The sequence below is a fragment of the Callithrix jacchus genome, chromosome 12 (genome assembly GCF_049354715.1).
Source record: "Callithrix jacchus isolate 240 chromosome 12, calJac240_pri, whole genome shotgun sequence".
Taxonomy (NCBI): Eukaryota; Metazoa; Chordata; class Mammalia; order Primates; family Cebidae; genus Callithrix; species Callithrix jacchus.
The window spans coordinates 38,507,501-38,522,717 of NC_133513.1; the positions used below are offsets into that span (position 1 = coordinate 38,507,501).

Sequence of the window (15,217 nt, forward strand, 5' to 3'; positions counted from 1 at the left end):
ATAACTGTACTAAGACAGCAGGGTCAGAAGTTTTCATCTTGTGAATATTCATTAATGTCACTACTAGCTTGTCTCCAGTTTTAAAACAGGAGAGGGGACACAGGAGAGGGGGACTCAGGAGAGGGACTCATGCAAAGCAGTTCAGTTTGGGTAACTGAGTCGTCTTCTAGAGGCTCTATTTTCCAATTTGTTTTTTACTTCTTTGTTTTCTAAGAAAAATGAAGATAAAGTATAAAGGAAAATTGGGAAAAAAATATACAAAGGAAATAGCCTAAATACATGAAATGCCTAAAGGAAAATAAGTTGTGTACTGAAAAAAATCCTCACTTAGTCATAAATCACTCAAAAGTAATTTTAATATACATACTATTCTTCAATTAAAATGTAAAAACAAAGTCATTTCAATACATGAGCCTTACCTGGTTTTGATCATTGTCACTATGATTGGCACAATCTTCCTCTGACTCCTTCGGGGGGGAAAAAAAGGCTTTGTTGTTAAACAAGCTTTACTTCGAAGCCCAGAAATGATTTCAGGTCTAAGTCTCTGGGCCAGGCTGATTCCATGTCAAGTGAGAAAAAGCTCAGACACTCAGTCTTTGTATTGACTACCGGTCACCTTAAGTATCAAGGTGCAGATAAGCGGGGCAGCTGGCAATATTGTCAAGGATTGTTCCTGTTAACATGTTATTGCTGTGGTTCACTTAAATGCCTCTAACAATCTGTTCACATCACCTGCAATTTCAACTCTTGCCTTTGGATTTAAAGTAAGAATTGTACATTTAACTAACTAAATTATCGAAAGTCAGTTTGTATTATTTTACATTTTGGACTATACTGTCTCTAGTTCCTCTTGATAGGACAACTACTTCATTAGGCCTAAGAAGGGAACATTAGTATTTGCGACCAGCAATTTAGTAAAGGCCTACATCCATGGCTAAAAGCAAGGGATTCAGCTAATAGTTACTCAAGAAAGCTTATTTCCGCTGTCAGGTTTTTCTTTGTACGGCTGGAAGAAGGGCAGGGGAGGGAGAGTGTAGAAAGGGGACCAATGAGAAGAGAAAAGCACACACACAACACTGTCTCCTTTCGGAAATCCCATACTCAAGGACTCTCCTTCAACATGGCTGTGTCCCCTGCAATAACGAATATCCCATCTAAAGAACAACTGCAGATTCAACTGTGGTCAAGGCCCACAGACTCAAACTCCAGACTAGGAAATGAGATTATGCTCTGTGGATATGAAGGCGCTAGAAGCAGCAGCAAAACAGAATATAAGTGGTTGCCTTCAGCATATCCTGCTCTACGTTGTATAGTTGACGAAAGTTCTAAATGTATGTATTTTTTTTCCTTAGAATTATTCAAAGACAGAATATACTCAAGACTATATCCCAGGCAGAGATTCCACCAAAACATCTAAGCTGTCCTTCTCAAAAATATATTGGGTGAAGGAGGAATTTGGTGTCAAGGTGGGAGGTAGGATAGTAGTGAAACAGATTATAGCAGCTTTCCTGATTATTGTACATAAGGCAAAAAGGTAATCTAACACTAGGTTAAAAGAACTCAGAATGTGGCTTCTATCACTGTTAAAAGCTTTATAGAAACAGATTACAAATTCACAGTTGTTATTTATTTAGCCTGCTAGGCCCATCTTAAGCTTGCTGCCCACCATGACCTGGTCATACCAAACAGCCCTTACCTCTTCTTCTTTCTCTTCCTCACTGTCCACAATACTGCCACGATCACTGCCTACAGAGCCTTCTGTTGAGAAGAGAGATAAGGGTTAACACACCAATATTCACAAGAAAATGTCCTTAGCTCCTTCGCAAAATCACAAACCACCATACAATAGCATCACAGAGATCTTGATAAAACCATCTATACCCACTTACTAGAATTAAAAGTGTCTTCATTATGGTAAGGAATTAGATATTTATGTAGTCTTTAAGTATCTCTCCTCAAAAAAATTATTCATTACAAAGAAAAAAAAACTGGCTTGTACTCTTTACAGATGTCAAGGTCATAAAAAGAAAAGAAAGGCTGAGAAACAGCATCAGACTAAAAGATAACTAGAGATTTGACAACTAAATATGGTAACTGGCCCTGGATAGAGTCCTAGACCAGAGAACAAGAGAGAGAGACTGTAAATGGTGCCACTGAGACAAATGGCAAAATGTGAACATAGCAGATTGGATAACAGATAATGTCCTGGCTTTTGCAATTCTACTATAGTTATATAAGAGATGTCCTTGTTCTTAGAAAACACACACAGAGGATCACCTTAGGTCCGGAGTTTGAGACCAACCTGGCCAACGTAGTAAAGCCCCGTCTCTACTAAAAATACAAAAATTAGCCAGGTATGGTGGCAGGTGCCTGTAATCCCACCTACTCAGGAGGCTGAGGTAGGAGAATTGCTTGAACCCGGGAGGTGGAGGTTGCAGGGAGTCAAGATTGTGCCACTGCACTCCAGCCTGGGTGACAAGAATGAAACCGGCTCAAAGAAAAAAAAAAAAAAAAAAAAAAAAGAAAGAAAACGCACACAGAAACATTTAGAAGTAATGGCATGAATATTATGTCTCCTAAATAGGTTCAAGACAAAATATTATGTATATATAGAGAACTAGTAAACCCAAGTGCAGGGTATATGTGAGTTCTTTAATCTTAAAACTTTAAAGTTTGAAATTATTTTAAAATAAAAAAAGAAATGTTAAAACAAACAAAATTATTTGGTGAAGAAAAGTACCTTCACTGGACAGCTCTCCAAGACCTACATCTTCTTGTTCCATGAACAGCTTTGACCCAATAAGATACGGTAAAGGACGATCAATGTATAGATCCTGTACATCACGAAAGGAATAAGCCATCAAACATTTCGGTTCAAAACAAACTCACACGTGCCACCTGACACCCTGGTCCATCTGACTACCCGAAACAAGCTACATAACAAAGGAGGAGAATAAGAAACACAGCAGGACTAAAAGTTAAAAATAAAAAAATTCTTTTTTTTTTTTTTTTTTTTTTTGAGACAGAGTCTCACTCTGTCATCCAGGCTGGAGTGCAGTGGCGCAATCGCAGCTCACTGCAACCTCCCCCTCCTGGGTTCAAGCAATTCTTCTGCTTCAGCCTCCTGAGCAGCTGGGACTACAGGAGCCTGCCACCATGCCCAACTAATTATTTTGTCTTTTTAGTAGAGACAGGGTTTCACCATGTTAGCCAGGATGGTTTCCTGACCTTGTGATCCACCCGCCTCAGCCTCCCAAAGTGCTGGGATCACAGGCATGAGCTACTGCGCCCAGCCAAAAACTTCTTTTTTTCACTGATTTTTTAAAAAGTCAAATATTAGGTTAAAAATGCCAAGGTAAGGCCGGGCGCCATGGCTCATGCCTGTAATCCCAGAACTTTGGGAGGCCAAGGTGGATGGATCACCTGAAGTCAGGAGTTTGAGAACAGCCTGGCCAACATAGTGAAACTCCATCTCTACTAAAAATACAAAAAAATTAGACAGGCATGGTGGTGTGCCCCTGTAGTCCCAGCTATTTGGGAGGCTGAGGCATGAGAATCACTTAAGCCTGGGAAGTGGAGGTTGCAGTGAGCCAAGATCATTCGCACTCTAGTCTGGGCAACAACCGTGAAACTCCATCTCAAAAAAAAAAAAGATGGCAAGATAAAGCTGAATCACACAGAATCTCCCTCTCCAAGGGCTGGATTAACGAAATTTAACAAAAATGGCAAAAGCCTACCAAAAGTTTATCAGCAGCAAGCAAACAGGGAAAAGGGTGCAACCTCCTAGTGTAAGGTCCAAGAGGAGGAGGACCAAGGAAAGAAACTGAACCTTCTGGCGAGCTGTCCTCTAAAAAGCAGTACTAATGAGCGAAAAAATATATATTCTTTAATATAAAAATAGATTAGGCCAGGTGCAGTGGCTCATGCCTGTAATCCCAGCACTTTGGAATGCTGGGCTGGGTGGATCACTTGAGGTCAGGAGTTCAAGACCAGCCTGGTCACCATGGTGAAACCCTGTCTCTACTAAAAATACAAAAATTAGCCAGGTGTCATGGTGCATGTCTGTAATCCTAGCTACTCAGAAGACTGAGGCGGGGGAATTGCTTGAACCCAGGAGACAGAAGCTGCAGTAAACCGAGATTATGCCACTGCACTCCAGCCTGGGCAACAAGAGCGAAACCCTGTCTCAAAAAAAAAGTAGACTCAAGAAAGTGCTCCACGCTTGGACAGCCTCCTACCTCCACTGGTGAAGGAAAAGCTGCCCTGTCCCCTGTAAGGCATTGCCCTTTGACAATAATAACTCTTCCTTCTCAAAGGACCCTGGAGCAGAGGAGAATAATTCTGATGTTTCATACAAGAACAGAAAGATTGGGAGGGTTAATCTAAAGGGTCAACAATGTCACAGTAAACAACGCAGTATAAAGCAAAGACAGCATGAATTTGGACCAATTCTCACTGACTCAGAGACATTCCCAGATCCTCCTATAAAAGAAAAGTGCACCTTCACAACTTTTTCTGCCAGGGGAAAAAAAAGAGAAAGTGCTGTGTGTCTTGGAAGTATCAAGTGTGGCCCAGGCAATACATTTCCCAGAGTCAAATGCTGACTTTTAAAGGCATACAGTGAAAAGTCAAGCAGCAAGTGGGCTGCTCATTGCCAAACAATCAGCCTCCCTTCGGTGTGACACAGCAAAGCTCAAACTGGAAGAGAAATGTGAAGCTAAAGAATGACTAGAAGAGTCTGGTGGTTCAGGCCAGACGCAGTGGCTAACGTCTGTAATCCCAGCACCTTCGGAGGCTGAGGCGGGCGGACCACCTGAGGTCAGGAATTCAAGATCAGCCTGGCCAACATGGCAAAACCCCCCCTGCTGTATCTATTAAAAATACAAAAATTAGCTGGGCATAGTGATTGGTGCCTATAATCCCAGCTACTTAAGAGGCTGAGGCAAGAGAATCACTTGAATCATGAGGCAGAGATGGCAGTGAGCCGAGATTGCACCACTGCACTCCAGCCTGGGTGACACAATGAGACTCCGTCTCAAAAAAAAAAAAAAAAAGTTTGGTTCTGTGGCATGTTTTAATTCAAAAGGCCCTGTGTGTCACAAGGGCTCTTTCTCAAAATCACTGTGGCAACTTTCTGTGTTCACCACCGAGACTCTGTGTTGCCCCAATTATCTCCTTGAACAATGTGGGAGAAAGTAGTCAAGCAACCAATACTTACTAGGCTAGGAGGGAGCCTGGACAGGAATGCTCACAGCAGCTTCGTTTATATTTAATAACTACCCAAACTGGAAACAACCCAAATGCCTTTCAGCTCTTCTGCAGTCTTCCTTAGCCCAAGCTACATAATTTCAGGTTCCCAACACTATCTCTCTCCAGCCTACCCATCCTTCAAATCCCAATTCAAATATCATCTTTGCCCCAAAGTTCCAGCTGGAAGTCAATTCTCTCTCAGAGCATTTATAATGGTTACTAGTATGAATGTCTTCACTCTCCCACCAGACCTGTGACACACACCTCGAGAGCAGAAGTCATGCCCTACATCTTTGCACCCCCAACTTGACATGTTGCCTTGCACTCCATCAGTGCTTGGGAAAAGCGAGTCCTTCTGGTGGAGTCAATGTGAGACTGCTAAGTGACACACTCACTTCCTAAATGTTAACTCCATTACTTACTAATCGTGTGCCCAAGTAAAGTAGCCCAAACATAACAGGTGCACACTAAATATTTAAGTTGAATGTCTTTACCTTTGGTTCAAGGATCAGTTCCACCCGCCCATTAGCATCATCTTCCTCCGAGTCTGAGTTTCCTGCTTTGATATCAAGTTGCTCAAAGGCACTGTCCAATACTTGTAAGCCATAGTTCACAGCCTCCTGGACTTTAGGAATGAGATCTACTTCTTTCTGCTCCCGAGTCTTCTCCTACAAAACAAATACCATGCAGTCTCCAATATACTGATACCACCCCAAGAGAATACTGTAAATGTTCTCTAAAGCCTAGCCTCGAGCTCCAAAAAAATTAATTAAAAATGTTAACAAAGTCAAATTCTGCTGAATGCCTTGACACAGACTTTGGAGTAAGACTGCAAGTTCTGGCCAGGCGCAGTGGCTCACACCTGTAATCCCAGAACTTTGGGAGGCCGAGGCAGGCGGATCACAAGGTCAGGAGTTCAAGACCAGCATGGCCAACACGGTGAAACCCTGTCTCTATTAAAAATACAAAACTTAACTGGGCATGGTGGCACGTGCCTGTAATCCCACTGCTTGGGAGGCTAAGAAGGAGAATTGCTCAAACCAGGACCTGGAAGGTCGAGGCTGCAGTGAGCCGAGGTCGCGCCACTGCACTCCAGCCTGGGCTACAGAGCAACATTCCGTCTCCAAAAAAAAAAAAAGAAAAGACCGCAAGTTTTAAATCCCGTTTCCCCCTTTCTAGACATGTATTGAACTAGTTAAGGTCCCAGAGCTCAAGGGTCAGTCATCATCTACAAAAGCAGAGGTGCAACTACTGTGTGGAGAAGTATCCTAACAACGAATGGCATGCTACTTCCCCAGTGCTGGAGGAGTAATGGGTCTATACTCTCAGATTCACCATGACTATCTCACGAGCCTTGGTTAAGGGTCTCTTGGGTAATTTTAGGAGTTAAGACTTAGAAGAAAATACCCAGAGTTCTCATTTTTCCATTAATAGTTTAAAAACACAAAAAAATAGTGGACAATTACAATTATTTTATAAATCTGTTCTACATCCAAAGGGGGTTGGCTGGATGCGGTGGCTCACGCCTGTAATCCTAGCACTTTAGGAGGCTGAGGCAGGTGGATCGTTTGAGGTCAGGAGTTTGAGATGAGCCTCGCCAACACAGTGAAACCCCGTCTCTACTAAAAATACAAAAAAATTAGCTGGGCATGGTGACACCGGCCTGTAGTCCCAGCTACTTGGAGGCTGAGGCAGGAGAATCTCTTGCACCCGGGAGGCAGAGGCTGCAATAAACTGAGATTGTGCCACTGCACTTGAGCCTGGGCAACAGAAGGAGACTCCATTTCAAAAAAAAAAAATTGTTTAATATAAACTGTTTAAAAAAAAAAAAAGCTGGGAACAGGCAGAGCTATAGCTGGTTTCTAATACCCTTTCCTAGTCTAACAGCTTCATCTGTTACAAATAATAATTGTGACAAAGCGCCAACCTTTATAGGTAATATATATTTTCTGAATAAATGACAGTGAATTCAAAGCTGCTCCCATAATAAACTTATTCACAGTCCATTGTGCCTTCCTGAGTGGAAGAAAAAGGAATCTCTGCTGGAGTGCTAAGAAGTCAGTGTGACCCAGAACCTCTTAGCTATATTTTGGGCTCTGGTGTGAGAAGAACTCAGGAGGAAGTGGGTCAGTGCATCTGTAACACAGGAAGCCACAGTAAAAAAATGACCTCTGCAACCCTCCAAATCTGTAATATTTACTATCTGGCCCTTTACAGAAGTTGTTTGCTGACTTCTACTCTATTCTTATGCCAGAATTCAAGGATCTGATCTCTGTATTAGTTAATATACTACATTTCAGAAACAAGGAAAGAATCCCCTCTTGGGCTGCTGTCAGAAGCAGTACCTCCCTTTCCCTCCCCCGCCCACCATCCCTCATAATACATCGATCTCCATCACATTTCTCAAAGTCAGAAATTCAGCTGAAGAGTGATTTCATACAAGTACCTGCTCTGTTTTTTCTGCCTCAGCCTTGAGTACTGGCTCCTCCACTTCTTCATCGTATACACGCTAAATATGGAAGAAAACTCAATGTTAAAAGGTGAACACGTCATTGCAAATAAATCACAATACAAGAATTAAATACACAGTAAATAAGGACAAAGATGGAGAAGACAATGGTTATTCAACAAAGGGCTTGGTTGGGTGCGGTGGCTCACACATGTAATACCAGCACTTTGTGAGGCCAAGGAGGGCAGATCACGAGGTCTGGTGTTCAAGACCAGCCTGGCCAACATGGTGAAACCCTTTCTCTACTAAAAAATAAACAAATTGGTGGAGTGTGGTGGCACACACCTGTAATCCCAGCTACTCAGGAGGCTGAGGCAGGAGAACTGCTTGAATCTGGGAGGCGGAGGTTGCAGTGAGACGAGATCACACCACTGCACTCCAGCCTGGGTGACAAAGCAAGACTCCATTGGGGAGTGGGGGGGACACAACAAAGGGCTGAGGCCACTATTCCACTACCAGTGGGTGTCCATGAATAGTCCATTTGCCATAAAAAAAAAAAATTGTTTTTAAATACAAATTGAAGAGGGAGACCCAGGCTTCTCAGATCAACTTCCCCTTTGACTATCATGCTGCATTTTAATAGAAGAAAAGGTTAACCAACTGGTGGCTCCAGTTTTACCTTCCTATAGGTGACAGGCTAGGCCTTGGGGAAAACTCTCCAGAAGGCACTATTTTTACTTAAAACAAGATCAAACCAGAAACCTTTTTGCATGTGAGTCCTAAAACTATGATCCTAAGATTCTTCCACATGTAACATCTAAAGTATAAGCCTATATAAAGGCTGAACCTCCCTTTGTTAGACGAGCTTGGCTGTTAGGCAAGTATGCCACCTTGCTCCCAGCCGAATAAACCTTCCTCCTATATTCGGTGTCCGAGAGATCCGTTTCCTGAGGCCACTCCTGCTACAAAATTACTAGGAAACATGATGAAAATTTAACCTCCTTGTAAACCACTCCAGTTGCAAAACTGTAAGATATCAGTTTTCACACCTTTTCATTTAACCTAATAATGTTGATGGGCAGTGATACAGTATTCTCGCCCCAGGCTACAGAGAATGTCAACTGGTGTAATTTATCAACTAAGAAGCAAGAACTTTAGGATTTTTTGAACAATGAAAATGGTAAAGGCAAAATTTATTTTCATTCAGTTAAAATGGCTGATACAATTTTATTATCCCATTTGTATGAAAGCAGAGAGAAAAATCTACCACTGACTTGCCAGAAAGGCTGGGCATTTGACTGACCCTGACAGCACGGACAGGCAAAACTCTCTTTTCCAGAACAGACCCACTGCTCTGACAAATCACTGTGATTCTTGTTTTTTTTTTTTAATTATTATTATTATTACTATTATTTTTTTTGAGACAGAGATTCGCTCTTCTTACCCAGGCTGGAGTGCAATGGCGTAATCTCGGCTCACCGCAACCTCCGCCTCCTGGGTTCAGGCAATTCTCCTGCCTCAGCCTCCTGAGGAGCTGGGATTACAGGCACACGCCACCATGCCCAGCTAATTTTTTGTATTTTTACTAGAGACGGGGTTTCACCATGTTGATCAGGTTGGTCTCGATCTCTCGACCTCATGATCCACCTGCCTCAGCCTCCCAAAGTGCTGGGATTACAGGCTTGAGCCAATGCGCCCGGCCTAATTATTTTTATGTTTTAAAAACTACTTAAGTACAACATGCTTTTTATAAAAAGTCAGTATAGGCAGGTACAATGGCTCGTGCCTGTAAGGCCAGCACTCTCAGAGACTGAGGCAAGGGGATCACTTGAGCTCAGGAGTTCAAGATCAACCTGGGCAACATAGTGAGATCTCATTATCATTTCCCACCCCCCAAAAAAAACCCAACAAAAATTAGCTAGGTGTAGTGGTGTGCACCTGTAATTCCAGCTACCTATGGGGTTGAGTCAGAAGGATCACTGGAGCTCAGGAGGTAAAAAGGCTGCAGTGACCCCTGATCACACCACTGCATTCCAGCTTGGGTGACAAAGTGAGACCCTATCTCAAAAATAAAATGAAATTAAAATTTTTTTAAGAATAAATAAATTAAAAGTCAATATAAATGAACTGATGAAAATCTTCTGGCATTAGACAGTGGCCATGATTTTAATTTGAGTACACTAAAATCCACCAAACTGCATACTTTTTAAAGGAGTGAATTTTATGGTACGTGAATTCTATCTCACTTTTAAAATTTTAAGTCAATATAAAGGCACATGTCAAAGAGATGTATTTTAAAATAGTTCCCTCCCTACCCACAACCTGATCCTTGGAATACCCATTTTAAGCTTGGTGTGTGTGCTCTTTGTTTCCTGAGGCTCTCACACAAATATATGCAGACACATGTTCATATTTAGAACTCTCTTACCCTTCCTGTTTATTTATTTATTTATTTGAGACAGAGTCTAGCTCTGCCACCCAGGCTGGAGTGCACTGGCATGATCTTGGCTCAATGCAACCTCCACTTCTCAGGCTCAAAAATTCTCTTGCCTCAGCCTCCCGAGTAGTTGGGATTACAGGCATGCACAACCACGCCTGGCTAATTTCTTTTTGCTTTTTTTTTTTTTTTTGTAGAGATGGGGTTTCACCATGTTGGTGTAATAACCTAGCCTGTGTTAGCCTAACTGCCAAGACTCCAACTTGGCAGCAGGCTCCAGCTTGGCTTCTCCCTCCCTGCCTCAGCCCCCTTAGGCACCTTACTGGGTCAAGCTGCACTCAAAGTTTTGAACAGTTAAAAGTGGTTTATACTGTTCACAATACCTGTAACCACAGTAACCACATCCTGCTTGGCAAATCTACCTGCTATTGTGAATACCTTCCTTGGTGATTGATTGTATGGAAAGTTCCCCCTGCAACCCCCCTTCCTGATTGTATGGAAATACCCTTAGCAACCAACAATCCTTGGAACCTCCTGCCCTCTGGTTACCAGCTTCCTTATCTAACTTGCTTGTTCTGCTTAAAATTCTGCTTCAGCTAGGCTCCCCTCCCCTACCTAAATTAAGGTATAAAGGGAAATCAAGCCCCTTCCTCCGGGCTGAGAGAATAAAGGACTCTTAATTTGAAACTCAGAGCATGGTGTTTCTTCTATAATTCATTTGGCTACAACATTGGCCAGGCTGACTTAAGTGATCCACTGGCCTTGGTCTCCCAAAGTGCTGGGATTACAGGTGTGGGCCACTGTGCCCAGCTGAAACTGGTTTTTTAATCTTAATAGCCATTTCCAGATTCTATGCACAAATGTGTAGATTCCCTGTCACTAGCAGTGTGCTCAAGTGCCCATTACCCAAATCTTTGCCAGTGATTACTGCTGTCCACCCATTTAAAAATATCTGCCAATCTGATCAAACAACGTTGTTTTTCTTTTTTTTTTTTTTGAGACGGAGTTTTGCTCTTGTTACCCAGGCTGGAGTGCAATGGTGCGATCTCGGCTCACTGCAACCTCCGCCTCCTGGGTTCAGGCAATTCTCCTACCTCAGCCTCCTGAGTAGCTGGGATTACAGGCACACGGCACCATGCCCAGCTAATTTTTTGTATTTTTAGTAGAGACGGGATTTCACCATGTTGACCAGGATGGTCTCGATCTCTTGACCTTGTGATCCACCTGCCTCGGCTCCCAAACAACGTTGTTTTTTAGTGATCACATCCTCTGACCCAAACTTCTACTTATCGAAATTTAGCTCCAATGAAAATTATCATAAATGCAAACATCAGAATGTCCTTGGTATCAAGATTTCCAGCAGAAAGTCACAAACACCAAATTTATAATTCTATGCAATTCCAATCAAAAGCTATTAAATATTCTGTGGCACAATATAGTAAAATAATCCCACCGGTGCAGTGGCTCCTGCCTGTAATCCCGGCACTTTGGGAGGCCGAGGTAGTTAGGAGTTTGAGACCAGCCTGGCCAACATGACAAAACCCATCTCTACTAAAAACACAAAATTAGCTGGGCATAGTGGAGGGGCCTGTAATCCCAGCTATTCAGGAGGCAGGAGAATCTCTTAAACTTGGGAGGTGGAGGCTGTAGTGAGCTGAGATTGTGTCATTGCACTCCTGCCTGGGCAACAAGAGTGAAACTCCATCTCAAAAAAATAAAAAAAATAAAAGATAACCTTCAAATTCACACAGAAAAGTAAAAAGCCAAAGACTGATAACCGTGACAATTCTGAATAGAAAGAGATTATAGTGACTTGCCCTATTAAGACATTAGAAGTCTGCAGTGTTTAAGATTATGATATTGGCAGACAGCATAAAAAAAAAAAACCAAGCAGCAGACGGTAGAAACAGACCCACAATTCCATGGAGGCCTGATTTTATTTTCAAATAAACACACATAAACATTCATATACAATAGTCAGTGAAGAAAAGAACACCTACACAATAAAGTTATCTATAAGGGATAAAAATTAAATCCCTCTCTAGGTAAAAAAAATTAAAAGTTAGCCAGGCATGGCAGTGAACACCTGTGGTCCCAGCTACTCAGGAGGCTGAGGTGGAGGATGGTTTAAACCCAGGAGTTTGAGGCTGCAGTGAGCTGTGTTTGCACCACTGAACTCCAGCCTGGGCAACAGAGGGAGATCCTGTCTCAAAAACAAAAAAAGAATACAAAGTCAGAGATACCAATGAATCCCCATCCAAAATGATTAGAGTTTAGGACAAATATGGAGGGTTGGCTCCTTTGAAGCAAGTGTGGCAAAATATGAAACTACTGATGCTAGGTGCCACATCTACTTAGCACTTATGGTTTCCCTCTAAACTTTTCTATACTTATGAAACATTTCATAAATAACATTAAATATTGGAGGATTATTATATGGTTTAAAAACAAAAAAAATGAAGTTCACAAAAGTCTCAAAGATGTGTTAAATAAGTTCACATCAACAAAAGTAGGCTGCAAATGCAAATACACACACACACACACACACACACACACACAGAGTCATCCAGAAAAGGTTAAAGTTGACTGGGTGTGGTGGCTCATGCCTGTAATCCCAGCATTTTGGGAGGCCAAGGCAAGCGGATCATGACGTCAGGAGATCGAGATCATCCTGGCCAACACAGTGAAACCCCGTCTCTACTAAATACACAAAAAATTAGCTGGCCATGGTGGCACGTGCCTGTAGTCCCAGGTACTCAGCAGCTGAGGCAGAACAATCAGTTGAACCCGGGAGGGAGAGGTTGCAGTGAGCTGAGACGGCGCCACTGCACTCCAGCCTGGGCGACAGAGTGAGACTCTGTCTCAAAAAAAACAACAAAAAAAGAAAAGGTTAAAGTTAAAAAAAAAAAAGAACAAAGTAATATAACGAAATGTTCAATGGTTGGTTAATTTGGGGTAGTTGATTTTTTTTGTAAGTTCAATTCTTTTAAGCCTGACATCTGCATGGGAAATAGACTTAGAATATATGCGCTAGGGCCAGGCACAGTGGCTCACACCTGTAATCCCAGCTCTTTGGGAGGCTGAGGCGGGCTGATCACAAGGTCAGGAGTTTGAGACCAGCCTGAACCCCCCCACCCTCCATCATCTCTACTAAAAATATAAAAATTAGCTGGGCATGGTGGCGAGTGCCTGTAATCCCAGCTACTCGGGAGGCTGAGGCAGGAGAATAGCTTGAAACAGGAAGGCGGGGGTTGCAGTGAGCTAAGGTTGTGCCACGGCACTACAGTCTGGGCAACAAGAGCAAAACTCTGTCTCAAAAAAATATCTCTATCTATATATAGATATATATGTGTAAACACTGAGAGGCTCCCCTCTAGCTGAGGAAATGTCAGATGATTTTTCTTTTTCTTACTTTTCCTAATTGCTCTATAAAGATCAGGAATTATTTTGGTAATTTTCAAAGTCAGGACTCCAAAAAAGTAAGTAAATTTCAAAAATGAGACTTTGAGACCTGGCAGCTACCATGGTTACCTATCAGAAGCCTACAGCTAGAAAGCCAAATACAACATCTAAGAAACCAAAACCCATGGGACCTAAAACCCATGGGATCTTTTCAGGACAAGCTGGACTAGCATCTCAAGTACTTTGCACACAGCAGATAACCAATGCTAACTTCTTTAATCCTCCTGGTTGAACACAAAGCTTCATGTGTTTTCTGATCAATTTACCATCAGATAGCTATGCCCAGGACTGTTAAATATCTTTGGTATTGGCCGGGCATGGTGGTTCCCGCCTGTAATCCCAGCACTTTGGGAGGCCAAGGTGGGTGGATCACGAGGTCAAGAGACCGACACCATCCTGGCCAACATGGTGAAACCCGGTCTCTACTAAAAATACAAAAATTAGCGGGACGTGGTGGCATGCGCCTGTAGTCCCAGCTACTCAGGAGACTGAGGCAGGAGAATTGCTTCAACCCAGGAGGTGGAGGTTGCAGTGAGCCAAGATCAAGCCACTGCACTCCAGCCTGGCGCCTGAGGGAGATTCTGTCTCAAAAAAAAAAAAAAAAAATCTTTGGTATCGCTCATCTGGGGAGACAGGGTAAAAGGGAAAGGTGGGGAACTGGGGAAATAGGAACCAGGGCTGGAGTGTAACAGACTATACACAGCCCTGGTCCTTTTCATTTATGTGTACTCTCATTCATTCATTCAAATATTCACTGGGTCCCTAAGTATCAGGCTTGTGTTGGGCCCCACAAATATAACATATTTGTTGTTAAAAAATATGAGGCTCCAGGCCAGGCATAGTGGCTCACACCTGTAATCCCAGAGGCCAAGGTAGGTGGAACACCTGAGGTTGGGAGTTTGAGACCAGCCTGACTAATATGGAGAAACCCCAATCTCTACTAAAAATATACAAAATTAGCCAGGCGTGGTGGCCCATGCCTGTAGTCCCAGCTACTGGGGAGGGTGAGGCAGAAGAATTGCTTGAACCTGGGAGAGGTACATTGCAGTGAGTCCAAACTGTGCTATTGCACTCCAGCCTGGGAAACAAGAACGAAATTCCATCTCAGAAAAAAAAAAAAATGGGGCCTGATTTAGCAGGAGAGTTCAACTCATCAAATCCCACAAATTGTAAAATTACAATTATAAGAAGTCTACTGAAGAATGGCATGTAATGCTTCAAGTGCTTTTATCCAGGGGGTCTGCCTAGTGCAGAGGGTCCAGGAGGAAGTAATATAATTGAGCAGAGACCTGGAAGACAGATAGATGTCAATCAAAGAGTCGAGGCACAGGAAGCAATGTAAGCAAAGGCCCTGTAGCAGGGCATATGGTATCTCAAGGAATGAGAAAGCTGCATTGTCAAAAGCAATGGCCATTATGTAAAATAAGGCAGATCTAGGGGGTTGGGGAGAAGCCTGTGCAGGAAATTATATGCCAATAAGCCTTTTGGGCTTTACCTCCTTCTCTCTAATTGCGGAGTACTTGACAATTTCAGCAACTCCATCTGTTTCTTCAATAGAAAAGTAGAAAAGGAGGGGAAAATGACCAAAATTCAGCTTTTATAAATCAATAGGAAGATGA

The 15,217-nt window shown here is 42.6% G+C and overlaps 1 protein-coding gene across 31 annotated transcripts in view; it reads right to left on the reverse strand.

The window, feature by feature from the left end:
• Nucleotides 1–15,217, reverse strand: part of LOC100412999 (WASH complex subunit 2A) — a 64,479-nt gene that overhangs the window by 44,771 nt on the left and 4,491 nt on the right. For all 31 annotated transcript variants that reach the window (XM_078345321.1, XM_078345315.1, XM_078345311.1 and 28 more), the window contains exons 4-8: nt 7,697–7,759; nt 5,745–5,918; nt 2,741–2,834; nt 1,697–1,758; nt 420–467 (exon numbers count right to left, since the gene is read on the reverse strand). In XM_078345321.1, coding sequence (XP_078201447.1) covers nt 420–467; nt 1,697–1,758; nt 2,741–2,834; nt 5,745–5,918; nt 7,697–7,759 — 441 coding nt within the window. The remainder of the gene's footprint in view (nt 1–419; nt 468–1,696; nt 1,759–2,740; nt 2,835–5,744; nt 5,919–7,696; nt 7,760–15,217) is intronic.